This window comes from Pygocentrus nattereri, chromosome 24 (genome assembly GCF_015220715.1).
Source record: "Pygocentrus nattereri isolate fPygNat1 chromosome 24, fPygNat1.pri, whole genome shotgun sequence".
Taxonomy (NCBI): Eukaryota; Metazoa; Chordata; class Actinopteri; order Characiformes; family Serrasalmidae; genus Pygocentrus; species Pygocentrus nattereri.
Window position 1 is genome coordinate 8170878 of NC_051234.1, and position 27449 is coordinate 8198326.

At 41.7% G+C, this 27449-nt stretch overlaps 1 protein-coding gene across 2 annotated transcripts in view; it reads left to right on the forward strand.

Annotated features, from left to right (window-relative positions):
* The first annotated feature begins 913 nt into the window (after positions 1 to 913).
* The window catches only part of nacad (NAC alpha domain containing), a 29814-nt gene continuing 3278 nt past the window's right edge, over positions 914 to 27449 (forward strand). Inside the window, exons 1-6 of one of the 2 annotated variants that reach the window (XM_017695784.2) lie at positions 914 to 1194; positions 19737 to 24695; positions 25388 to 25657; positions 25771 to 25859; positions 26016 to 26087; positions 26198 to 26344. In XM_017695784.2, the coding sequence (XP_017551273.2) occupies positions 1131 to 1194; positions 19737 to 24695; positions 25388 to 25657; positions 25771 to 25859; positions 26016 to 26087; positions 26198 to 26344 (5601 nt within the window). In that variant the 5' untranslated portion in view covers positions 914 to 1130. The remainder of the gene's footprint in view (positions 1195 to 19736; positions 24696 to 25387; positions 25658 to 25770; positions 25860 to 26015; positions 26088 to 26197; positions 26345 to 27449) is intronic. The other variant, XM_017695785.2, reaches the window with a different exon arrangement.

Here is a 27449-nt window from a genome sequence, read left to right on the forward strand (position 1 = left end):
GTCATAACACTACCACAGCACATTGAAGCTGAAATGAAACCATGAATTTAAGTGCAAAGTGAAAGTTTTAATTAGAATTAAGAATTTACATCCGGGACTTAATGAGTGAGCCCAACACATTAATGCAGCTTCTCTTGTTCTCACACTCTCAGTGGCCCATGCATAGGGTCTCTCTGGGAATTGTCCTGGTCCTCCTGATGGCCAATTAGTCCCTCATAAAGGCTATACAGTTTGAACATTTTGACCATTCATCTTTTCCACGTTTTCAACCTATATTGAAATCATTACATCCCTGCTATCCAATACTTAAAGACTCCGCTGTATACACTGACTCTGAAGTTTGCTGGGTTTATTTGTAGTGTTACAAGCCACAAGTTTACCTTTAAGCAGCGATGTTTTAACTTTGTTGTTCAGTTGTTCTGACCGAGTATTTCAGAGTTTTAATGTGTTGACAGTAAACAGACGGCTGCAGCAGATGCCATGCCTCCAGGGAAGCAACAGAACAACCTACACACTCCCCAGATAGAGAGAGAGAGAGAGAGAGAGGGAGAGAGAGAGCGAGCAGAAGCCTAAACTACTAACTAAACTATTATAACTCTCCATCCCAAACCCTATCTCTCTCTCTCTCTCTCTCTCTTTCTCTCTCTCCTTGTCTGTGCAGATAACAAAAGCAGAAATCTGCTGACATCATTGTCCAAGATCCACTTGCCTATGGGAGAGAAAGGGGGGAGGAGAGAGATGGAGAGAAAAGGAGAAGGAGGAGGAGGGTGGAGTGGTAGAGCGAAGGAGGTAGAAAGAGACACAGGGAGGGAGAGCAAGAGAGAGAAAGAGGGAAGGAGGGAGGGTGAACAGCAGGGGGAGGGAGAGGTTATGAGACTGCAGGAGGGAAAGGAGAGCAAGGGAGGGAGAGAGAGAGAGAGAGAGAGAGAGAGAGAGAGCTCCTGCACTCACACAGAATACTGCAGCTCTGTCTCAGATTCCACACAGCCTCTGCAGCTCCCTCTCTGTCATACAGGCACGCTCATTCAGTGCGAGAGCTCACCGCCACTCATCCTCTCTTCTCTACCCCTCGCTCCTCTCCTCTTCGGACTGCTCTTTTAGCAAGTGCGTCAGAGGGTGGGGAAACAAACATGCCGGGGGAAACAGCGGAGGGTCTGCTGGACAGAGAGACGGACACGGAGCTGCCCGGACCAGGTGAGAGATGATGGGAATGGGGAGGGTTGAAGATAGAGAGAGAGAGATAGAGAGAAAGAGAGTAGTCATGACATGAGAGGCATATGTGGCTGAAAGCATGTGGGTGGAATGACAGAACGTCATAGAGGCATAAAGAGAGAGAGAGAGAGAGAGAGAGATAGTGTGATACATGAGGATGTGTGGCTGAAAAAGGCCTGTGCTTGACCCTGATACTGATATAAGCAGCATTATGCATTATATAAGGCACTGCAACTAATAGTTAACACTACTGCCTTGTAAAGAGACAGCGCAAGAAAGAGGGATAAGAAAAGGCTAGGAATGGGAGATGTTGGCATTTCACAGATGAATGATGGTGCAGTTGAAAGCATGTGGTGGCCACAACAGCACAGAGAGAGAGAGAGAAAGAGAGAGAGAGAGAGATATGAGAGGTTTGGCCGCGCCCTGCAACATCATCAGCATCAGCATCGTCCCAAAACAGCAGTAGCGGTAATGCACCCACACCCTCCTCTCCTCCTCTCCACAAGCGCAGGAGCATGACACAGCATCCCTGGCAGGACCCGGCATACCCCCAGCCCCCCCATCCCCCACGCCCGTTACGGGCCCACTCGAGTGCCTGCTCAAAAATCACACCCAAAAATCACAGTGAAACAGACGGAAAAGCATCGAGCTTTGCCGTCGGATAAGACCGAGTTGGGACATGCGGAGACGATGGAGCTTTAGAATTAGCCCCAAGTGTGCATGTGAGTGAGTTCGGCTTCGGTGTAATGACTAATATTGATGTAAGTGTCATTAGAATTTATGCAGCCTGGCAGACGGACAGCATGTAGTGAACTCTGTGTTGAGGTTAGTGGGTATAAGAGTACATAATTCAAGTGCACTCAAAAATATATTTAAGCCCAAATTTTAAAACCTCTGTGTTTTAATTACAGGTCAATTTTCCATTCCATTTAAATACATAAATCCAATATGAAAAATGGTATTATAATTTATGTTTTTCCATCATGTTCAATAAACCTGAATGAATCAAATCATGTTTAAATTGGAAGTGCTTGCAGGATTTATGCAGTTTTTTTCCACAACATTTATGTATTTCTAAAGAGTTAATAGTACCTTCTGTATTCGTAGCACAATTACTCAGGCTATTAAATGACAAAACATGTTAAAGTCACAAAAATTTATTGAAGTCCAAACTGTATTAAACACTATTTGCTGAGTCTCATTATAAGACACATGTAAACTTTAAAGTCTAATGAGAAAGAAATAAACATCACTTTATAGATTTCACCTCAAATTCCCTGGTTAAGAATTTCTATTCACTCACAACTGAAACTACTAATTACAGCAGATGTTTATGTGCACCACTTCCCCCTTGAGGTGCAGCTCTCGTGCTGACCATCATGCCAGTTAGCCAGCTAATGCTATCAGTCACTTTATGCCACGCTAACATGTCGAGGTCACCTACAGTTACAACAACCGTGGTGTTGATTTGAATATTAATTTAATGCAACTTTACATACTGCTTCACAATAAATCACTGCCATCGTTTATTTAATCTAGCAAGGATGCTAGATAGCTAAATAAGATTTAGTGGAAAAATCGAAAAGGTTTTATACAATTCAATTAAATCAGTTTTGGATTTATCCAAATTGGGTTGCTTCAAATGAATATAAATAAGCAAAGTACATTTTAAAGTTTTAAAAATATGTTTGATGATGATGGCCATAAATAATTTTTTTGAGTGTACCAAGCCATATTCATATGAAGGTAGTTTTATGGCCGGGTACAATGATTTCTGATAGTCTACTTCTACGTAAATGACTGATGTTGATGGAAGAAGAGTCTCATAACCTTTACTATGTACAGCTCAGGACAGAATGGAAGGTTATAACTGTGATTTACGTCATAAATAAAGGTGCATCATGGTGCTAGATACGATCTTTGAAACTGTTTCTTAAAACTCTTATGGTTCTATGTGGCAAAACCATACCAATCTGGACAAAAGTTCTTTGTGGAACCTCTCATCCCAAACATTCTTCACTTATCCCTCTTCCTAGAACCAAAACCGCAACGGCAACTAAATCAAAACTGACCTTTATTCCTTGTTATTTCACGTCATGGTCATATTAAATAATTAAAAGACCACATTGCTCTTTGATATCTTTGATGATATCTGAAATCTTTGATACATCACCACTTTGAGCAAAAGCACTCAGCTAGTTGACAGACCCTCCTTGATGCCATTTTTCATTCAGGAATACTAAGATATAAAAGCTATACGATTCAGACTTACACATTTTTATAAAACCTGTTATAAAACCAGACTTAATTCTAACCAAATAACTTAGAGTCTTTACAAGTTCATCAAAGGCAATGTAAAATATCAAGGTTATAAAATGCTAGCTAGCTGTGCTAGTTACCATATTCTAGCTATCCAGCTAGCACTAATATTCCTGCTGTTATCTTGCTACTCAGTTGGCAAAATGTGTCTGGCTCACTTGTGGGCCACATCCTTGGTTTGTTCTGGCCCACTATACGACTGGGTCCTCAGCCTAGGTCTGGCCCACACACTATAAAGTCAGTAGAAGAAAGGATATGGCCCAAATCTGGTCCCAATTTGGCCCAACTACATTGTTGGTTCACAATATTCACGCCAGAATTGTCCCAAAAATGTAGACATTAGCCAAAACAGTATGAAGCTGTCCAGGATCTGACCCTATTCAGGCCCATATGCCTAACATCTACCCAGTAGTCAACCAAAACTCTACTATCTGGGTAATGAGCTGGCATTTTAGCTTACCAGGCTAATGTTTACTTTGCTGAGGTAAATGTCAGAGCTAACAAGTTAGAATGTAATGATTTAGGGGCCACATCCTTGGTTTGTTCTGGCCCACTATACGGCTGGATCCTCAGCACAGATCTGGCCCACACACTGTAAAGTCAGTAGAAGAAAGGATATGGCCCAAATCTGGTCCCAATTTGCCCCAACTACATTGTTGGTTCACAATGTTCATGCCAGAATTGTCCCAAAAATGTAGACATTAGCCAAAACAGTATGAAGCTGTCCTGGATCTGACCCTATTCAGGCCCATATGCCTAACATCTACCCAGTAGTCAACCAAAACTCTACTATCTGGGTAATGAGCTGGCATTTTAGCTTACCAGGCTAATGTTTACTGTGCTGAGGTAAATGTCAGAGCTAACAAGTTAGAATGTAATGATTTAGGGGCCACATCCTTGTAGATTTAATAGCCCCCTCCTGACTTTAAGGTGGCAATTTAACAAAATAAATGTTGATGTTTAGCATTTTGGTTTTGGTTTGGTTTCGTTTTGCACGATAGAGCTATTCCAAAATGAATACAGGATACATTAACTTCAAATAATGAGCATTTTATTACAGAAAAACCTACACAAATGTGACATATGGTGAATGCAGTGCTTAAAGGAATACATGCTGAAAAAAGTGGTATTTATATAATACGATGAATGAATATAACTTGAAATCGTTGGCTATGCATGTACTTTGAATAGCAATAATGCTAGTTAGTGCATTAGCAAATTTAGCAGAAGATTTAGTAATAGATATTACTTGACTGACGATATACTCGTCACTGCCACCGTATTGTTAATATACCATTGCCATTTGTACATCATTAGGTAATAAAGCACCCTGACAGATAGAATAGCCATGGTGTGCTGTATGGTTCACGGTTGTCAAGTCCAGTCAAATCAAGAGGCTTTTATTGTCATTCCATCTATGTACAAGTACACAATGGAGTGAAATTACGTTCCTCCAGGAACATCAACATAAAACAGAATAAGCAGTACAAAGTGCAACGTGCAGAAACAGTACAATAAATCCATTAAATAAAACAGACATTAGACACAGTAAACAGACTGGACAGTGCAGCGCCGACACAGCACTAATTTCTGAGCATGAGGTAGGATTGTGAAATAAGGTGCAAAGATTATTTAACGTACTGTGATCTGTGAGTAAACACAGTCAGATAACATACGTGAGCACAGCAGTTCCTGAGGTAGGATATACACCATAGTTGAGTAAACAAAGTGTAAATACTGTATTAGCAGCAAGTTCCAGATAGTGCAAAAGAGCATCAAAAGAGGAGAGCGTGTGAGTGTGTGTGAGGGGGGCTTTCAGTTCAGTCCTTGTGAGTTTAAAAACCTGATCGCTTGAGGAACAAAGCTATTGCAGCGTCTGGCAGTGATGGCACGGATGCGTCGGTACCTTCTGCCAGATGGAAGCAGTGAGAAAACTCCGTGTGAGGGATGGATGGGGTTGTCCACAACGCTGGTGACTTTTCAGATACAGTGTGTGTGGTGTAGATGTCCATGATGGAGGGGAGAGAGACCCCGATGATCTTCTCAACTTTCCTCACTGTAGGGTCTTGCATTCTGAGGTGGTGCAATTCCCAAACCAGGCGATGATGCAGCTGCTCAGGAGGGAGGAGATGAGCCTTCCTCAGTCTCCGCAGGAAGTAGTGGCACTGCTGCGTTCTCTTGGCTATGGAGTTGGTGTTGAGGGACCACATGAGGTTTTCTGTGATGTGGACACCAAGGAACTTGGTGCTCCTGACAATCTCCATAGCAGAGCCAGTGATGTTCAGTGGTGGGTGGACACCTCGCACTCTTGTGAAGTCAACAACCATCTTAGTGTTGTCTACATTCAGAGACAAGTTGTTGGCTCCGCACCAGTCCGTTAGCTGCTGCACCTCCTCTCTGTACGCTGACTCATCATTCTTGCTGATCAGACCCACCACAGTCGTGTGAGTCGTGAGGTGGTTTGAGCTGTACTTTACAGTACAGTCATGAGTCAGTAGAGTGAACAGCAGTGGACTGAACACGCAGCCCTGAGCAGCCATGATGGTGTTGAGTGCTGAACTGAAGTCTATGAACAGCATTCTGACATAAGCGTCTTTATTGTCCAGGTGGGTGAGAGCCAGGTGGAGTGTGGTGGAGACGCATCTGTTGAGCAGTTGGGGTGATATGCAAATTGAAGGGGGTTCAGTGAGGGGGGGCTGGTCTTTGATGTGCTTCATGACAAGCCTCTCGAAGCACTTCATGTTGATAGGAGTGAGTGCAACGGGATGGTAGTCATTGAAGCAGGACACTGGAGACTTCTTCGGCACAGGGATGATGGTGGTGGAATTTTGCATCTTGGAACGACTGCAGTGCTCAGAGAGATGTTGAATATGTCTGTGAGAGCATCAGCCAGCTGTCCAGCACATTCTCTGAGCACTTTGTCTGGTAAGCTGTCAAATCCTGGGGCTTTTCGTGGGTTGACTCTGTGTAGAGTTCTGCACATCAGCTGTGGACAGACGCAGTACCTGTTCATTTGGAGGAGGTATGGTTTTCCTCGCTGTTATGCTGTTCTGTGCTTCAAACTGAGCATAGAAGTTATTTAGCACATCTGGAAGGGAGGCATCATCATCACAAGCAGGTGGAGGTGTCTTGTAGTTGGTGATGGCCTGAATGCCTTGCCACATGCGCTGTGTGTGTGTAGTGTCTAGAAAATGTTCATGGATTTTCTTTGAGTAGGCACTCTTTGCCTCTTTGCCTCTCTGTTGGCCTGGGAAAGCTTGACTCTAGCTATCCTGAGACTTGCCTTATCCCCTGACTTGAAAGCCTTTTCATGGGTTCTCAGCAGCATGCACACCTCTGCAGTCATCCATGGCTTCTGGTTGGGGTGTGATGAGTGTGGAGACAGTAACATCATCAATGCACTTGCCGATGTAGCCAGTCACTGATTCTGAGTACTCCTCCAGGTTGATGGAGTCACCAGAAGTTGCTGCTTCTCTGAACATCTAGCAGTCAGTGTGCTAAAAACAGTACTGAGGAGCAGAGAGAGCTTATGGTGGCCAGGTTCTGACATGGTTCTGGTCTGGTTTGGCACGTCTGATGAGAGGTCTGTAAGCTGGAGTGAGCATTACAGAAATGTGGTCTGAGTAGCGTGGTGGGGGCAGCGCTCAGTTTGTGTAAACAAGATCCAGCATGTTAGCCCCCCAGGTTGCAAAGTCCACATACTGGTAGAATTTAGGGAGCACTGACTTCAGCTTGGCATGGTTGAAATCTCCAGCAACAATAAACAGTCCGTCTGGGTTTGTGTTCTGGAGGTCGCTGATTGCACTGTACAGCTCGTTCAGTACGCCGTTAGCATTACCACTGGGAGTTATATACACCGGTATTATGTACAGCATGGTCAGCTCTCTTGGCAAATAAAAAGGCTCTGACAATCGCAAACTCCACCAGCGGTGAGCAGTGACTGGTGACTAGCGCTGCGTTTTTACACCATTTAGTGTTGATGTAAACACACAGTCCCCCACCTCAAGTCTTACTGCACAGCTCAGCGTCTCTGTCCGCCTGGAAGCACAACAGGCCGTCAAGCTGAATGGCCACAGTGGGGCTCGTCATCCATGTCTCCGCAGTCTCTGAACTCACGCTGGGTTTTACGAATACTACACTGCAAAAAATGGTATCTTGTCAAGCAGAATGATCTTATATATAGTCCATATATCTAATAATTCCCAGTTTTGAAATGGTTGTGCACTCATTATAGGACTATTTACCTTATTTCTATATATGATTGACTTATTTTTAATTAAAAGTAAAAATCTCACTATAGTGTCAGATAATTTTGCTGGTTTCAAGCACATCTCTCAAAACAGGCAAAATTATCGGCCAATACAATGAGATAAATTTACATAATAAAACTACTTAAAACAAGTATAAATGTCTATAAATAGAAAAAATCATCTAAATTAAGTTTACAACAACCTCAATGGGAAAAACATTAGATGTATTGACTATATTTAAGATTATTTTACTTGACAAGATATCATTTTTTGCAGTGTATCTATTTAACATTCCTTTGAAGCTTAACAAACCTACAACTGTATTAGCTAATATGCTAGCTAGCTAGCATAGTGACATAGTCTCTTTCCTGTAAACACCACACCCCATGTAGCTCTTCAGTTCTGACCTTCAGACTGAAGGTTCTCCTGTAATGAGAGGCTCGTTTCTGAAAGCTTTTCGGATCGACTGGCTTTTAATAGAGTGTACTTTTGAGCAATATAGCTAAAAATCAGGCTAAAATAAAATTCACTATGGAAGACTCGAGGCTCGACTCAAGTGAGGTAACTTGTGAACATCTCTGGCTGCTTCCAAAGGAGAGTGTGGTGATGTGTACATGTGCATTAGCCACGTATGCGATAGGCAAGGCATACCTACTACAATGCCTATAATCCTTCAGCAAAAAAGCATCCAGGGTTTTAGGGTCTGTGGCAGGCTTTGCTGAAAACAAGCAGGGTATTATTCACTGTGACTAGTTAGCTATAATATAAAGAGAGTAGCCCCTTTAACTGTGTGGGAGTGAGTTCGTGACAGAGAGATTATTAGAGTAGGCCTAGAGATCAAGCGTTATTTGATCTCACCTCTCTTTATACATGATCAAAAGAGCTTAGATTTTTTTTTTCAGCGTGAGTTATGTGAAGATGTGCTAGACTGGAGAATCTAAAGTTCCACCACAAAAGAACCTTCCAAACAATGTTCTTCAATTTTTTTTTTTCATGCCAAGAATCAGAAATTTAAGATAAGACATTTTTATAGTGCAACTTTCTCTTAGACATTAAATTGCCTTTGTGTAGCGCAATAAAATGTTTGTCAAAGCACACGATCTGAAGAGGCAATCTGTGTGTGTGTGTGTGTGTGTGTGTGTGTGTGTGTGTGTGTGTGTGTGTGTGTGTGTGTGTGTGTGAGAGAGAGAGAGAGAGGTGGAAACATTGGCCTAAAAAAATAAAGACCTCTCATGTGTGCCAGTGTGTCGCCACTATCTTTAGACTACTGCACTAATGAGATGAGCAGGTAGGCCTCAGTGGGCTCAGAGCAGGCTAGCTGCAGAGCAATTGGTATCACTAATAAGGGAAGTATCCATATATAGTTTGTTAATACATACTACTACTCAAATATGTGATATAAATACTGCTTTGGGCGTGGAAGATCATATTGCGGTTATTGGAAGAAATGACAACTTTACAGGAGAAGGAAAAAACCTACTTTACTTTTAATATAAGTCTATGGAACCAGATGTTTTTACAAGTCATTTTGGGATGTTTATTTTGGTCTATTCATAATAAAATTTGCACACAATGTAAAGAGCAACAGGTTTGTTCAAATTATGTCCAAAACTGGAAAACAACAAAAATGGAGATACAAGGTTTTCTTCCGACAGCGGCAATATGCTTTGATAATACAATGGATGCAATGATGATTTAAACTCATATTCACACCGGAATCCTATCGACCTTTGCATCACGTACATTTTACATTTATGGCATTTGGCAGACACTTATTACTTGTCCAGATTAACTTACAATTTTGATCATTTTACACAGGTAAACGAAGGAAATGTTGGGAGTCTTGCCCAAGGACTCTTATTGGTATAGTGTAGGGTGAGGATTGAAGCCAAGTTTACAGTGTAGAAGGCATTATCATATTTCACTGAAGGTAGCAAGACCAATCTGCTTGTTTATAACCTTTTCAAGAAAAGTTCATTGAAAACCAATGTGATGTAGTGAATCAAGACTGATTCTTTAAAATGTATAAAAATGCGTAGCATAGCTAAAAGAGTCTGAGCAGCCATTTGGATGCTGTATTTTTATTCATACTGACTTAGAAACCACACTAGCAAGTGTATTTGATATTACTTAACCAAAACACAGTTTATAGTTTGTGAGGATCCAGACATGCATTTTTCACAATACTAATTAGTGGAACATAAGCTCCTATCACAAGTGCAACGCTGAAGAAGCTGACTTCATTCACCAAACATGTCGTGGCTTGTTGCGTACATTTGGGATAAGAGGGAAAATTGTATTTGCTGTTTTTTCTGGTATTTGCTTGTAAAGGTTCTCCGAAGACACTCTAATATTCCTCATGACCGAGCTTGAATGGGTACCGACTGATCTGAATGGATCTTGACTGGTTTTGTTTGGGCTACTCTTATTCTGTCCAGTCCCATTACATCACTCACAGAGAGTTCAGGAACTCAGTGTGAGGCGGTAGACAGGCAGACGACCAGGGGTTAATTTGTCTGTGAAGAGTGCCAGGGGCATTTGTGTTGTGCGTAAGGGTGCAGGAATTTGGGTGGTGTTTCATTTGGATGCAGAGAAAGAGAGAGAGAGAAAAAGACAGACAGAATAAAGGCCTCCTAGAGGGGGTACGATTACTACCCCATAGGATATAAACCTATTAGTACCCATTTTCTTTTCGGCACGAATGGGCATAACAACAAAACAGCAGACCATTCCTGAAAAATCTGTTTAAAATAAATAAACAGGTAGAAGCAATGTTTTGTGTGTACGGTAATACCATATTGGCCTGTCGTGATTATTACATGATCACTTAAACCCATGATTACTTAACCCTCTATTGCATGATGTTGCCTCAGGGCAACAAACTCGTTTTCCTCACTCTACAGTAACGTTATACACATTTAAAAAGAAAAACAGGGTTAACAATAAAGGGAAAAGTTTGAGTGATTCAATAAAAATCATGTACTTGGTCATACTATCTCTTAGTGGGCACATTTAAACCTCTTTTTTAACATTCAGTAACAATTTTTTTCTTATGAGAATTATATGTGTTTGCCTAGAAGCAACAACGTGTGACAGTGGAACAGATTAACCCAGGTCTCACCACTTCAGGGAACATGGCTCTGTGTCATTTCTTCCCATTATTTCACAACGTTGCCTCAAGGCAACACACTCCAAAAAGATCCCTGCACAAATAATTATGTTTTAAAAATGTTTCTGAAATAATTGGGTTGATTATTAATGATCATACTATGGTTTCTAATTATACAATTTAATAATCTGGACCACTTTATGCAAGAAAGTGAAGTTTTTCAATTGCACTTGTAATACAGTAATCAATAGAGCTGATTGCACTGACTGCCATTATTTTCCAGTTGTTAAGTTTTATAATCATATTTTACGGTGCAAGAAACAGAATGTGAGTTGGGTTGAGGCAAAGGCATTAATAGAGACATGTCATGGGTCTTATATATATATAGAGAGAGATCATCTATAGAGGGCAGCAGCGAGTAATGTTTGTCTATTTGAGCGTGAGCTGTTTCTGTTTATTTTTACCTTGGCTAATCAGCCAGAGTAGCCACTTTGTATTTTTATTCTAGTTTTTTATTCTATTCTAATTTTATTCCATTTGTATTCTATTTTTTCACATTTACCTAAGAATAAAGATCGGTCACACCAGTGACCTCCACGAAAAGCTTCACATGATATCATGAGCTAAATGAGTACATGTCTGATAACTGAAAGACACAGTGGACTGACCATGAGCTTTTCTTCACAGATCTTCAGAAAACAGGTTGAAGGAAGTCGTGTGATGTCATCGGTGTGACTTTGATTTCAAAATAAAATATAAAATGCGTCGTAACATCAGTGACACGACTTCTGGAACTTTCATTATACATTGTGTAATGTTTGTTTTCTTTATGTCAAATAAATCATGTAGTTCATAGTCAGGAATAGATTATTGCCTTTAAAATTGTATAAAAACATGTTTTTTTACCTCAAAATATGGCCTCAGCCTCTTCTGTGGTGCTTGGAATTCTAGATAATTGATTTGAAAAAACAATATTGCTGAATTGACGGCGAGGAGGTGTAACTGTTAAAATAAATTATTGTTTTATTTTTAAATATGAATAAATTGTTACCCTAATATGTTTTTCAAGTGTAATATATCAGGAAATGCTAGGGACACAAAAATGGAAAAAAGGTCATTTTTGACCTTTTTGTATTGGTCCATTCATCTTGAAATTTATACACAATGTGGAGTTCAGCTGGCAATCTAAATTATGGCAGAAACTAACTAAAAGTAAAGGTTTTGTTAGAACATAGCGATATGTTCCTCTTCATTGAGCTGAATCTTACACCAAAAAGAGTCAAATGTCTTGTACGTTGAGGTATAATAAGCTGCAAACATCCAATGAAACCTTTAATGCAGTCATTATAAAATAATAAGTGAATTTCAGGAGAAATGGAATGGGATCATTTGCTCCATCATTTCTGCGTTTGAGCTACGAGGCTAATGTAGCAAACAACTAGCGATGCAGTAATTCAGGCTGCAAAATGGTTGTGTCCTTTTAGCTATGCTAATGTGCTTTTTAGCTAAAATATTTGTGCCCATTTTGTAGATAACAATGTCAGAAGCGACATAAACAAGTTTATATGAGATCACTTCATTGCAAACGTTTGGAAGGGGGCACTTTGTGTGATGCTAATTGGTGTTATTAGCTTGCATGACTTGTCAGCTAGCATTAGCCTTGTAGCCTTGTTTTTATTCAACATTGAAAACATTAGTAATTTGTTGTTTTCTGCAACAGGGTCTTTTAAGCATAATATATCCATCCTATCACATAAAACTGACAGACTAAACAGTTTTCATGCCTTTTTTTGCAATTTAGCAGCCAGTTTTGCAAATAGCTCACTCCACCATATTCAGCAACTCAGTATGGTGGGATTGTACTCAGTGTGACATTTGTTAGCCACATTACTTTGGACAAACATGTCTTGGCTAATGGACTACGTTTATGATGACTACAAATGAATTACTGGCGCTGAGCATTAGCATTAGCATTGTTTAAATATTGACAGAGGAAATTCGGCCGAGCCCAGAAAACCAGTAAGTCCTCAGGCTGCGAGACAGAGAACGAGCGGATGAAGAGTGGCTTTATCTGCTGACTCTAGCTGTAACGTTGATGTTCAGGCCTGTGGATGGAGGCAGGAAGAGCTTTTATTTAGGACTTAGCACCATCTGCTCATTCTGTTCTGCAAACTGCGGGGGTTTGGTAGGAAAGGTCATTCAAGGAGGAGGCCACGCGCACACACACACACACACACACACACACAAGCAAGCAAGCAAGCAAGCAAACAAACAAACAAACTGAAACACAGAAACACTGCTGTTATTTAAGTACATGCCTTGAGCAGGTGGAACCTGCAGTGAGTCAAACTTTACACAAACTGCCTAGAGACAGATGGTCTCTCTCTCTCTCTCTCTCTCTCTCTCTCTCCCTCTGTCTCTCTCTCTCTCTCCCTCTGTCTCTCTCTCTCTCTGTCTATCTCTCTCTCTATCTGTCTCTCTCTCTCTGTCTATCTCTCTCTCTCTCGCTCTCTCTCTCTCTGTCTATCTCTATCTCTCTCTCTCGCTATCTATCTCTATCTCTCTCTCTCTCTCTCTCTCCCTCTGTCTCTCTCTCTCTGTCTATCTCTCGCTCTCTCTCTCTCTCTCTCTCTCTCCCTCTGTCTTTCTCTCTCTGTCTATCTCTCGCTCTCTCTCTCTCTCTCTCCCTCTCTCTATATCTGTCTATCTCTCTCTCTATCTTTCTATCTCTATCTGTATATCTCTCTGCCTGTCTGTTTGTCTGTCAATCTATCTGTCTATCCATCTCTATCTCTCTCTCTTTGCCCCTTCATTTCTTCACAATCTCTCTTTTTCTTTCTTTCTAGTGCCATTCTGTGTATAATGACTGGATGAATTTAACACAGAAAAAGCAAAACGCTCTTGACATTTAATTTCCACGTCTCAATGGTCTGAATTACTAAAAACAGAATAACAATCACCGAATTGCAGCTGCATTTTCTCAGTCGTGCTCAAGCTCAGCCTAAATGAACCATATTTGCAATCTGTTTTTCACTGTCAGCGAGGCTTTCTGTCCATCAAACACTGTGGGCGGGACGTCGAGACGGACATTTTACTGCGGGACGTGGTTTAAGAGGAAATTATGGAAAGAAATTGTGACAAAACTTCAGTTAGCAACTGCTAGTGGCGTTTTAACACTCGCCCACCAGGCTGAGAAAAATTCTGTCCAAAGTGATTTCTGCTGTTTCGTGTGGAAGTGATTCTTGACCGAGCTCGTGGCTGCGCAAACACTAATTTTACTGACATTGAGTATTCAAACTTGCATCAAGTAAGTGATCAGCTTCAAGCAAAGGCTCGCAGGACTGTTGGAGAACCTGGAAGGCCAGTGATGGATGTTCCGAATAAGGAGATACAGAACCAATGTGAGTTAGAGTAGTGTTTCCCATCCCTAGACCTGGAAGAACATTGCTCTGCACATTTTGATGTTTTGATTTTGATGGCCATGTGACCTTAATGTCACGCTCAGATCTGAATTCATGTGCTTTTTTTCCTCTGCGCCATCATTCAGAGTTACTCTGGCAGCAGCGCCGAACAGAAGTTACAGCCTGTAAACAGTGGAAAAGCAGCTCATCTCACATTTTCTCCTCCGCTCTAATAATGAAGCTGAGAGCTGATCAGAGTTAATGATCGTCTCAGCGAAGCTCGTTCTGCTCGTTAGTTTGTGCTGATGATGCAGTGATTCATTCATTCATTACTGAGTAGGATGAGCTCATGAGGGTCGTTTCAGGACGCCAGTTCGTTCACATTAATGACAGATTTGAATCACTTACCTAAACAAGTGTGAACGGTCAAATCAGAGAGATCGGATCAGAGCAAAAATCAGGTTTCAGCAATGAGGCTTGTAATGCGAACGTAGCTATTGACTGTGAAAGTGAAATTGCAAACAGGGTTGCAAATACAGTTTAATTTGGGCAGAGTTGGAGTGTGTTCATGAGGAAATGCGGTTCCAGAATTTTTATTCTGTTTTTTTCATGTCAGATTCAGACAAATATGTCAATGATAGTTCAAAGTCAAAAGCACTTTTTCATATTCATGCAGATTTTCATGTGCAAGCTTTGCAGTTGAATTTGGCTTATGTCTTAAATGATGCACACAGTGATGTCATGTGGCAAATGCAGTTGTAAAGTCTAGGTTTAATCAGCACTTTTGAATTTTCAGTCGGATTAGGGAAAGGTCTGGCATATGCTGCCATAGCTTTGCACAACCACTGCAATTGCAACAGCAAACAAAAAAGGGTCTTTCTTTCTCTCTCCACAACACAAACACACACACACACACACATACACACACACACACACACACACACACACACACACACACACACATACACACACACTGCCTCTGTGTTTCACATTCAGCTCCATAACAGACGTTCCCTGTGTGGGGTGTGACGGGATGATGTCACCATTTTGCATCATGACTAAGCATAACAATCCTCCTACAGCAGAGCACACACACACACACACACACACACACACACACACACACACACACGCACGCACACAAACACATAGCAGGGAACTCACTCACATGAACACAGAGAGTCGTGTCTGATTTAACATTACATAGCTTGGGCCTATGATGACATTTGTAGGACACTCAGGGCGAGAGACCCGGGTGTGTGCGAAAGAGAGAGAGAGAGAGAGAGAGAGAGAGAGAGAGAGAGAGAGAGAGAGATGTAAACATTTGAGAGACGGGTGAACGACGCAGTAAGAACAGTTAGGCGAAGCTGAAAGAACATTGTACATTTCTATTAGGGCTCCTACTATTGGATATTATCTAACATTGGTATAATCCAGGCTAAGAAAAGCCCTAAACGTTTTATTTTAATGATTGATTATATATCAAATCAACGTGTAGTTTGATGCTCTGCAGTAGCCATTTTGATCAATAAAAATGTCACTGGTGTTACCTCTCTTATGTGTAACACCGATGACAATCAGTAACACCAGTGACTCCTATGGATAGATAAAAAAAGCATACGTTTCTGTAAAATGACCCTAATAAGATTCACCTTCCTTTATGAATTATGCGACTGTCACATTTAGAAACTGGATTGAAATGACCAGCCAGTGTATGTCAGTGGGAGCTTGTTGATTTCAAACACTAAGGCTAAGCGATCTGTCTGCACGCAAGACCTAAGAGGCTTTACTGTAGTAAAGCTTGCTCATTAAGACCATCACCATAAAGAATGACAATTCAAGCTATAAAACTATGCACGTTGGGCATTCATGAGACAATGATTTTAGAGTTTGCTCCTTTGTTTTTCTCATACGGATTACATAGACACAGCCACTGACTGGAAGGACAGAGCATTAAAAGCGAGCACTCGAAATACGATGTAGATGATGTGGAAAAAAAGGTCACTTAGTAAAGCATTCAATGTAGTAAAGCCACCACACACTCAAACTGAAGGTTACTGAGATGAAGGATGGAGAAGGAGTTGCTTAGAGGAAGGAGAGAGAGAGAGAGAGAGAGACAGAGAGAGAGTGGGGCAAGAGAGATAATCCTATAACTGCTCAATGTGGCCCTAGGCGTACCTGTCTGTCTGATTATAAAGACTGCAGTGAGACAGGTGCTGACAGGAGCTCCACTGTACTAATCATGTCAATAGTTCATGCAAGACCAATGCAAGTGCACCAAATGTCCCTGGGAAGAAGGAAATTTTGAAATGTTTAATGCTGTGGGGACCAGTGATACTAAAAGGAATTATATTCTGTTCTACAGTTGTGCTGCACTTGTCGCTACACTTATAAATAAAGGATCTGTGCAGGTACATTTATTGTTCATCAAGGTACAAACAATGTAAATGTTCCCTTAATGGTACAACAATGGTTTTAAGGTCCAGTTGTGTGGCTTAAATGTCCCCAGGTGTGTGGAGTCAATACAATTTAGAGAATATAATTTTAATGCATTATGTTCCCTGACAAAAGGTACTGAGATGTACCCTTAAGGGTCCCGTCCTAGTGATTTACATTTGGCATTGAATGGAGAAGGAAGGCATATGCACTGTATTGCCAAAAGCATTAGCTCACATGCATATGAACTTGAGTGACATCCCATTCTTAATCCATAGGGTTTAATATGATATTCGCCCACCCTTTGCAGCTATAACAGCTTCAGCTCTTCTGGAAAGGCTTTCCACAAGGGTTAGGAGTGTGTTTATGGGAATTTATGGCCATTCTTCCAGAAGTGCATCTGTGAGGTTAGACACTGATGTTGGACGAGAAGGCCTGGCTCACATTCTCTGCTCTAATTCATCCCAAAGGTGTTCTGTTGGGTTGAGGCCAGGACTCTGTGAAGGCCAGTCAAGTTCTTCCACACCAAACTCACTCATGCATGTCTTTACGGACCTTGCTTTGTGCACTGGTGCACCCCATTCTTTCACAAATGTTTGTAGAAGCAGTCTGTGTGCGTAGGTGTTTGGTTTTATACACCTGTGACAATGGAAGTGATTGGAACATCTGAATTCAATTTGGATGGGTAACTAAATACTTTTGGCACTATAGTGTAGCTAATGTTACAGCTAGAAAGCTTAATTTCTTACTGTAGCAACTCTCTTGAAGTCATCATTATAGTGGGAAAAATGAATGACTCCAACAATAGAAATGACTCGTCAGAAGAGGAGGACAATCTGATTCGCCAACTTCTTGTTTGACTTTTCCTGTTCCACCTTAAACGGTGCAACAATTAGCTACATACTTAGCGACATTGCAGCACCTCTGGTATCATATAGGTGGAATGGGAAAATTCTAACAAGAAGCTGGTGAATTAGAAGCGACTTCAGCCTTGTGAAAAGCCGAACATTGAGAGACATTTAACAAGAAACTTCTAGTTTTGTGGAAAGGTTTCCTGCTGGAGATGTGAGAAAAGTGGCTATAGCTGAGCTAAAGCTTAAAGTAGACCAAAGCTAGTCTGCATTTCTCATTATATTTTTAGGCATACTAGTACATTAGCACATGCTGAGACATATTTACAGCCATGATGGTGAAACAATACTTTAATAAAATTGACAGGATATACTGTGACTCCCAGGGTGGTTAGATTTTTGTTGAAACTTGACAAAATGGCTCTTCTTAACATTTGGGTTGCTAACCCCTTATTTAGTCTAAAGCTCAGTGGTTGAACTAACAGTCAGGACTAGACACTGGAGGGATTCCCAATTCCATGCGTAATGCATGTTGAGTATTGCAGAGAGAAAACATTGACAGATGAAAGCACAAAAAGGACACAAAATCATAAAATCTGTCAAACTGAAGAGGACATGGATATAATGCTGTGCTACATAATATTATATACCATTATATAAAATGGTCGTTTTAGGCCAGAATTCCCCTTTTTTGATTATGGTTCAGTTTAGGATAAAATGTTGCATCATTTAGCTACAGTTATACTGAAGTCAGTGGAAATATTCCACAAAGATAGGAATACAAATGTATGTGTGTGTCTGTAAGTGTGTGCGTGTTAGTGACTTTTTTCTGCTGACAGTGCTGCGTGCTTTCCTCTGCATACAGTCATTACTGTCAGTCTGAGATGCCATGGAGGCAGAAAAGGGCCTCGCTTCCCTGATACAATTACTCAACAGACATTAAAATTGCTGCTTCCTACTGGCCAGCTTAACTGACCTACTAAATGCCCCTCACCACCACCTCTCTAGAGGGATGAGAGAGGTAAAATAACCCTCTTGGAAATGTGTTCTCTAAAGCTGCTTGTCTGCAGCATTACACATTTAATGAGATACTCCACTATTTATCTCTGCATAGGCTTCATTTCTAGGCTAATCTCAATTGGATTTCCTAAAAAGCTAATTAGGGTTAAGATCATCTTGGAATTACAGAGTGTTCTACATGATACTTCAGAGTCTTCCTTTCTATGACAGTGGTTTAGGGAAAGTCATTTCTGTTTTACTAAGGGTAAACTTACTGGTAGATGATTACAATCCAGTACTGTAATTTTAACAGTTTTGCTTTGTTAGAAAGAACAACATGCTCATATCTCAAAGAGCTTTTGCTAATTGTGCTAATGTATTCAGTCCACATTAGACCATGTGCTGTAACTAAACTAACAGCTTTATTTTAAACACCTTCATCACATGCTCCATTAGTGCATGTTCCTAGCATTTACTGTCCACTGACTGGAACAGGGGTGCACAACTCTGGTCCTGGAGTGCCAGTGTCCAGCAAAATTTGGTGATGTACCTGCTCAAACGCTCCTGATTCAACTCATCTGTTAATTGCCAGGGTGTGTTTGAGTAAGGAAACTACCAAACTGTGCTGGACACCAGCCCTCCAGGACTGGAGTTGTGCACCCCTGGACTAGAGCAATCAGTGAGAAAATATTACGTGGGCATTCTACTTGAAGCGAAACTACAATTTTCTGTTGATTTTTGCATGTATAACGTGACACTCTAACCACTGTAGCCAAAGCATTTCCATTTAGATGACCTTTCCAAGTATTACACTGAATATTTTATGTGACATTTTGCTGGCATTGTGACCAACAGCAACCTGACGTGATGAAAAAGTTCAACAAGGCACATTCAGTTTGAAGTTACTCATTGAAGGACAATCCCACCATCTATATTGCAGTCCAGCAATATAAACATCAAAAGTAGTGGCGATATATTGATGAATGTAGTAAAATGCTGTGAATGGATTGCAAATATTACATTTCTGTTGGTATTGTCAATAAAATGTTCTATTTGTTTGTTTTACTGTGAATTTTACATCTAATCCAAACAATGTAATCCATACATAAATACTGTTCTAACACAAAATTAACACATTTGTTATTGCTTTCTTTTTTAGACTTGTCCAGACAGGCCTCCAGTTCTACAGCCTCTACACCAAGCGACAGTGCCTCCACCCCTTCTCCTAGCAGCCCACCCAAACTCTCCCCACAATGTACCTCTCCATTTGGGCCGCGCTTGGTTATGGCAAAGCCAAATACTTCTACTCGGCCTCAACCAGAGGGCGCAAGCTTTGAAACAGATGGACGGTCAGTAGGCCGGCTAACAGGACGGTTCGGCAAAGGAGTATGTAGAAGGGGACCAGTAAAAATGGAGAGGATCAAAGTCTTAACTGGGGCTGAGGTGGAAAGTGACTACCAAGAACCTGAGTCCATGGATGCAAGGGTCGTTATGGGACAAGAAGCTCTGCTGAAGAACATGGAGACACAGATTGGTGTGCTGCTAGGCAAAAAGACAGGTGAGGAGATGTCAAGCTCTGAATCCCACACCTCTCAAACTTCATCACCTTCAGTGGAGGAACAAACTTGGGTGGAAGAGAAACTCAAACTTGATACTGGTCAAGAGAGTCCCAAATCTGAGCAGGATAAATCTTTGACCCCAACTCCTGAGCAAGAGAAAAGCTTAAATCAGCTACTTGAATGCACAGATCCAGAGCCTGAAGCAACAGACACTGGATTGCCAGAAAGCAGCACCTTTTTCCCAGATGATGAGGGAGACCCAGTCTCTCTATCTCAGGGTGAAGTGCCTTCCTTATCCTTTTCCGAGCCCTCATACCCAGTTGATCCCCAACGAATTGGTGTCCTTCCTGGATTGGACCCAGATCGTTATTACACAGCCCCTTCCACCCCTATTAAGATGGCCTATTGCTCACATCTCAAGCAACAGTGGCACCCAAACAGTCCAAGCACAGGTCCTGGTTCACCAACTGATGAGTCTGATCTGTGCTCCCCACCCACTTCTCCATCTGGATCTTACATTACTGCTGAGGGAGGCAGTTGGACCTCGTCCTATACCTCCAGCACCTCTCACTCCTGTTCCCCAAATCTCATTGCAGAAGCAGAATTGCAAGAGGCCCCTGCTTGCTATGTGGGATCTCTGTCCGAAATTGGAGATGAACTGGGAGATGAGCGACTGGGAGCTGATAGGGAGCATTGCCTGTGTAAGCCTGTCATGCCAGGGCTAGTCGAAGATGTGGAGTATGCAGAGGAGAGGATAACAAGGGAGACCTGCAGGCCTCACTGGGTGACTGAGAATGTTTCTCCACACAGGAGCAGTAGTGGCAGAAGCACAGACTCACAAGATGGGTTAGGAGGGTCTGAGGCTTCTTTAGTGCAGGCAGAAATTCAGCGAGCCACTGACATAACCCAGCCTTTTGATGATCCCGATCAGGATCTAGAACTGGACCTTGATGCCTGTGTCTCAGAGCACTTTGCCAGACTGGATGCCCCTCTAAGCCCAGAAGAGGACTTTCCCCCAGATTTGACATCTTCTTTTCCCTTCAGTCACCGACTGGCAACAGCTGCTACTGCCCTGGAGACAGGCAGCCTAACCCCTGCCACTTGCTCCTCAGAGATTTCAGACACTGACAACAACAGCTTGTACAGTGAGATGGGATCTTCTGCTCTATTCTTCCATGGGTGCTCTAGAGATGACGGACCCGGTGGAGATGGAATGATTCCTGCCTCCCTGCTGCCTGTCCATGCCAGCTTGATATTCCAGGCAGATTCCATGGAGATAACATTATTCCCAACAGATGAGGAACCTGAAAATGATGTCGATGCATATGCTGCTGGAGAGGAAGAAGGTGATGTAGACGAGTATGATGATGAGGATGATGATGATGACAATTATTTGGAAGAGCAAGCAGAAGCCTTAAAGACTGGGCCAAGGGATGTGGATGACCCAAATGAGGAGGACACATCTGCCTCTTTCCTAAATTCACTTTCAGAGAACTCCATAAATGAAGGGGTAGACGAGTCTTTTGCTTATCAGGATGACACAGAAGAGTCAATTGATTCCACTTCTTGTAACGGAGAAGAAGAAGACCATCTGTACAGCACAGAGAGACATGCTGAAATTGCCCAGCAATTTCCAGGACAAGATGATCATGTGGAGTCAATAACCCATGCACGACCAGAGTCTTCTGGAAGTGAGAGTGAAATGGAGATTTCCTCTGAATCCTCTGAGCTTCCAAATGTTGTGGCTCACGAGCATGTGCCAGTCTGCACTACAAGTACTGAAGACATGATCATGCCAAAATACATTGAGAGGGAATGTACAGAGACAGCCGAGATCATGGAACAAACTGGGGAAGATAGTCAGTGCACAGATCTCAAAGAAACAGGAGAAACAGACAATCCATGCTGTGTGGAGCCTCAACAGACAGGTCATTTAAGGACCCAGGAGTCAGAAATTCAAACAAAATCATCAGAACTAGATGAAGTAACTGAAACATGTATTAAACCAGTTCTTTGTATGCTTGGTGCCACTGCAGCAGGCATGGACCATGAATTCAATTTTCAGGACGACCAGGAGCTAGATCAGAAAAATGGAAACAACTCTGAGTTCTTGGATACTTCACTGAGGCTTGATGAGACTGCAACGAATGACCTTAACAAAGGAGTCCCTTTGTTGTCTTACCCTAAAGATGACTGTAGCCCCACAAACATACCAGTTTGTGCCTATCCTGAGCTGTCAGAAATACCAGATAACTTAACTCCAGCTGATATCTCCCCATTTGAACACTCTCTTGACCAAGATAACCTGACAGAAAATCATCCTGGCCCTGAAGATGTAAGTCTTGGCCCTTTAAATATGTCCTCTGCTACTTACAGCATGCTCGCCATTTCACCAAAGAAAGAGAACTCTGAAAATAGCATGTCAGAAAGGAGTGTTTCATCAGAGGGTTGGGCTCCAGCTGAGCCCTTGTCCCTGTCATTAGGGGAATGCTGTGACTTTGAGGCAGAGAATTTGCTTATGTGTGAGACAGCTGGGTCACTGCACAACAAGGGCCTATCTGTAACTCCCAATATTGCTGCTGGAGATGACATCATGGGTGACCTTGAGGACAACAACAGCTACTGTGACTTGCCAGAGAAGATGGCAGATATTGAGGCTGGCATGTTGGAGTCAAACCTGTCCACTTGGAGATCCATTGAGGACCTGTCAGAAGCAGGAGGGGGTGAAGATGATGCAAACATCCTTCAAAACCCAGAAAATAATGCACTTATACAATGCAATTCTGAAAAACTTCTGGTGACCACATGGGAAGATCCAGAAAAGAGCTGCATCCCAAGTGCACAATCTACACTAAATATACTTTCAGATGATGGGAAAGATGACAAAGATCAGACCCCTAACACAGAGTTTAACATTCCAGGAGAATCCATTTCAAACCTATGCAAGGACGGAACTGATGTTTCTCCTAAACAGTCACTGCAAGTCCTGGAATCAGCTCAAGAAGCACAGGCTCCAGCTTTGATTGGTTCTTATGAACAAAATGATCTCTGTGGTCCTACCACAACAACTGATTTACCAGACCAATCAAACAACCCAGTTGCTGTCTCAGATTCATGCCTATCACTGATCCATGAAGTCCCTAAACAAATTTGCCTGGTAAATGAATCCACAGTCTCTATAAATGAGACTATCTTCAAATTAGAAGGGGGGGCATTTGGCACCTTCACACCCAGAAAGAAATCAAGTGATTCAAAGCTTGAGAGTTCCTCTTCCGACAACTGTCTGACACAAAAGGAAACAGTAACATGCACTAATGAGAAAGGTTTGAATGAGAAACCAAATATAAATAGCAGACAGTTGCAGTCTAACATTACAAAAGAGGAAAGTCAACAGAATTATGGCAGTCAAGTCACTGAACCAAAGACTGAAATTGCCTTTGAGGATCAGATCAGGGATGTATGTATGTCACCGATGGAAAAGGAAGATGAGGAGGCTGTGAAAACATGTCCAGAGGAGGAGGTAGACAAAGATGCTGGAGAAAACAGTGAACTTTTGGAAATGAACCAAAAGGACACAGATGTTTTGCAGAAATTAAGTATCACTGTGACAGAAAAAACATGCAAAGAGCATCCAAAAGAGGAGGTGAACGAAGATGCTGCAGAAGCTACATCTGTTCTGGAGACAAAACAGGATGTTACAGACCCTTTTCCACAATCAAATATTTCTGAAAGAGAAAAAGGAGAACTGAATGACACCACAATAATTTTTGCTGAAGGAACAGTTGATTCAGATGATGGCACGAAACCAAAGCTACATGTACCTTTTGACACCAGCGTAGTTTCTGCCCTGGAGGAAAAGGAAGAGATCCAAAGTAAAGACAGCACACCTGAGACTCAGATGTGTCAAATGCCGGAAACCGATACATTCAGTCAGACTGAAACATCTATTGAAAATCTTCAGCAAACAGACACAAATTATGCTGCAACAGAGAAAAATGAACAAGACCAAACACCAAATCAGTTTATTTTCCACCATGGGAGCTCTATCTCCAACACTCTGGAAAGACAAGATAATTTGACAGAGTCAGAGAGTCTGACAAAAGCAAATAGTCTTGCCAATACAGATCAAGAAAAAGAACATGACCATAGCACTTTAGAGGGGCTGAAACTTCAAGAAAGCACACGGGACATCAATGATAATCATGTAGGGAGCACTTTGGAGAGCACATTTGAAACAGCAAGCTCAGAACAGAGCAGGCAGTCCCCTCCTGTCTCATCCATATATGTGCTGGATGAGGACCTTCCTACCCCTATACAGGAATCACAGCCTTCAAGTGACAGTTCCCACTTACACGGTCTTCTCACTCATACAGAATCAGCCACAATTGACCAGCCATGTCAAGATAAGTTACAAAGGTCCTCACATGTCGCCAATGTGGAAGTGTCAACAGTGGAGTCTGAGCAAGAATTACCAGCCTCCTTCCCCATAGAGGACATGCAAAGGGTGCATGAGCAGTTAACTTTACAATTGAAGCCAAGCAGACCAGGGAACTCAGAAGGTGAGCTATACTTTGAAATATAGTTTTTTGTGCCAATGAGAACATCTAGTGTCACAATAACTTTTCAGGAAGTCTAAATGAATGTTTCTTACAAAAATTATTGTAAAAATAGGGCTTGACTTTGACATCAACTCCTGAACAATGCAAACAAATTACGCATAAAACATATAATGTGAGAACAACACTCTACCACCCCACATAAAGAAATAGACAGCTAACAGGACATCACACAATGACAGTGTGTGGTATTTCGGACTAAATTTGCTACAGTATTGGATCAGATCATAATTTTTTCCCCTCCAATATATGACCAAGCATTTTCTGCTGATATCAGCTTGATATCAGATTGAATTGGTGTCAACATTTTCAGTCACAGGTTATCAGCCAATGACAAGGTTCTGGTGCAAGCGTGCATGCATACTGACTCACTACTTAAAATTTGGCATATTTAATGGTTGAAAAAGAGACGTGTACATGTGACAAGCCTTTCAAAGATTTAAAGAACCTTCACATAATACACCAGTTCTATACCAATTTAAATGTCTTTCATAGTTTTTTTACATTATGTGGTGGTTCCTCAAACTTTGGGCACCTTTATTTTTAAGAGTGCAGCCCTTATTGTGTAGCTGACATGCTGGTCAGTTTTGTACATATGTCATCGTTGATGAAATTCTTGATTCATTTTGTTTCAGCAGTATGCCAGGTACACAGAACAGAGCCTTCTAAAAGCCCCAAAACCCTTCCCACTGGATGTATGGGACACAGAAATGCTAGCCCTGCTCGCAGAACGCCCACCTTGACCAATGAAAGGGAGATCTTACCCTGCATTAACCCCACATTAAATTGCCCTGTTGAAACAAGGCAAAAGCCAGCCGGAAAGCACAGTAACCACCAGGACGGATGTTCAATCAGCTACAGAACAAAGGATTCAGATGACATGGATCTGTCCTTAAAAAACAACAGTATGTGTCCTTGCCAGTCTCCTGCATAAGTTCTGTCCTTGCTAGTGTGTCAGCATTGCACGCTTAGCACAAAGGGTATGAGGCAGTTCATTCTCTATCTCTTAAACACACAGTGGGTTCCTGTAATGATACAGACAGTGATGGTTCAGTTCCTGAGCTGGAAGAGCCAGATGGGAATCTTCTAAGACCCTCCGACCCACAGGTGAGTTATGAAAAATGAAACGAGTGCAAAAACATGAAACACTATTGGGTTTGTGCAAGTCCAACACACTGCAAATGAGATGCAATCAGACTTTCCTCTCTAGTTAGTATTTCTCATTGTCAAATTCTTCCATTTCTCTTGTCTAACTTCTCTCAGATATCACATTCTGCAGCTGATGAGTCAGTGAGCAAAACTAAGCAGAGCCGAAGTGAGAAGAAGGCTCGGAAGGTGAGGCATTATTGATCCCGTTCTGCAGATTGCTGACATGCCTGTCATGCTAATGCTGTATCATGTCTATTCAGCATTTAACTAATTTTTTTGTGTGTTATCAACACAAGGCTATGTCTAAGCTTGGGCTGAAACAGATCCATGGAGTTACACGCATCACCATCCGGAAGTCCAAGAACATCCTCTTTGTTATCACTCGTCCAGACGTCTTCAAAAGCCCTGCATCAGACATCTACATAGTCTTTGGAGAAGCCAAGGTTGGCATTTTTGTGTTAACGACTTTCTTGACAGATTTCGAGAGATTTCTTGTCTGAATTTTCCTTCTTCAGTTTAGCATTGAATGTAGCTAACAGTAATGGAAGCTTTTACCATATCAATTAGCGCTGTGCAAACCGCATGCTTAAATCCTCACTGTACAGAGTCATCAAGTCATCTCAAATACACTTGACATAAGTATGCTGCATAGCTAAAAAACGGTGAAAGCAGCTAAGCCTCTGCTATGAACAGTCTTGGGTGACCATGTGGAAAATAACTGCATGAGGTGCAGTTCAATAAAGGCTCTGCTTGTAGTATATTATCTTTAAATTGGCCATGAAACTGTACTCTAGTAAGGAAGAACAGAATTGCAAATGTCACACCATCTGAGAGTGTGCGGCCAATTAGCTTAGCACTTAGTATTCTTATCTAAAGCCATTTCACCTGGGCCCATTTGAAATGACCAGTTTTGCCTGGTGAACGAGAGCTGAGACATTTTTACTCAAGTGTTTTTCCTGATTCTGTGGTGTAGGGATGTCTTAAAATGTACAGCTTACCATAGAGGCGGCTTTTTGAACAGGCATGATATCTGCTTGCAGCACAGAGTGTGTTTAACCAGTGCAGCCGTATTTCTAGAACAATCTCATCTACACCGATCATGCATAACCTTGTTTCTACACTCATTGTCCATTTTATCAGCTCCACTTACTGTATAGGTGCACTTTGTAGTTCTACAGTTACAGACTGTAGTCCGTCTGTTTCTCTGATACTTTGTTAGCCCCCTTTTACCCTGTTCTTCAGTGATCAGGAGCCCCATGGACCCTCACAGAGCAGGTAGTATTTGGGTGGCGGATCCTTCTCAGCACTGCATTAACACTGATGTGGTGGTGGTGTGTTAGTGTATGTTGTGCTGGTCTAAGCAGATCAGTGTTTGTTAGGTACAGTAGATATGGTATTAATGTAGGACATCACCCAAAGTTTAAATGCCAAATGGCAGTTAAACAAGCAGTTAATAAATATTTTCTGGCACTGGAGGCTTGAACCAGACACAGGCCACCTTAAACCTTATTGGTGCTTTTATCCTTTTATATAGAAAACAGTTTGTCA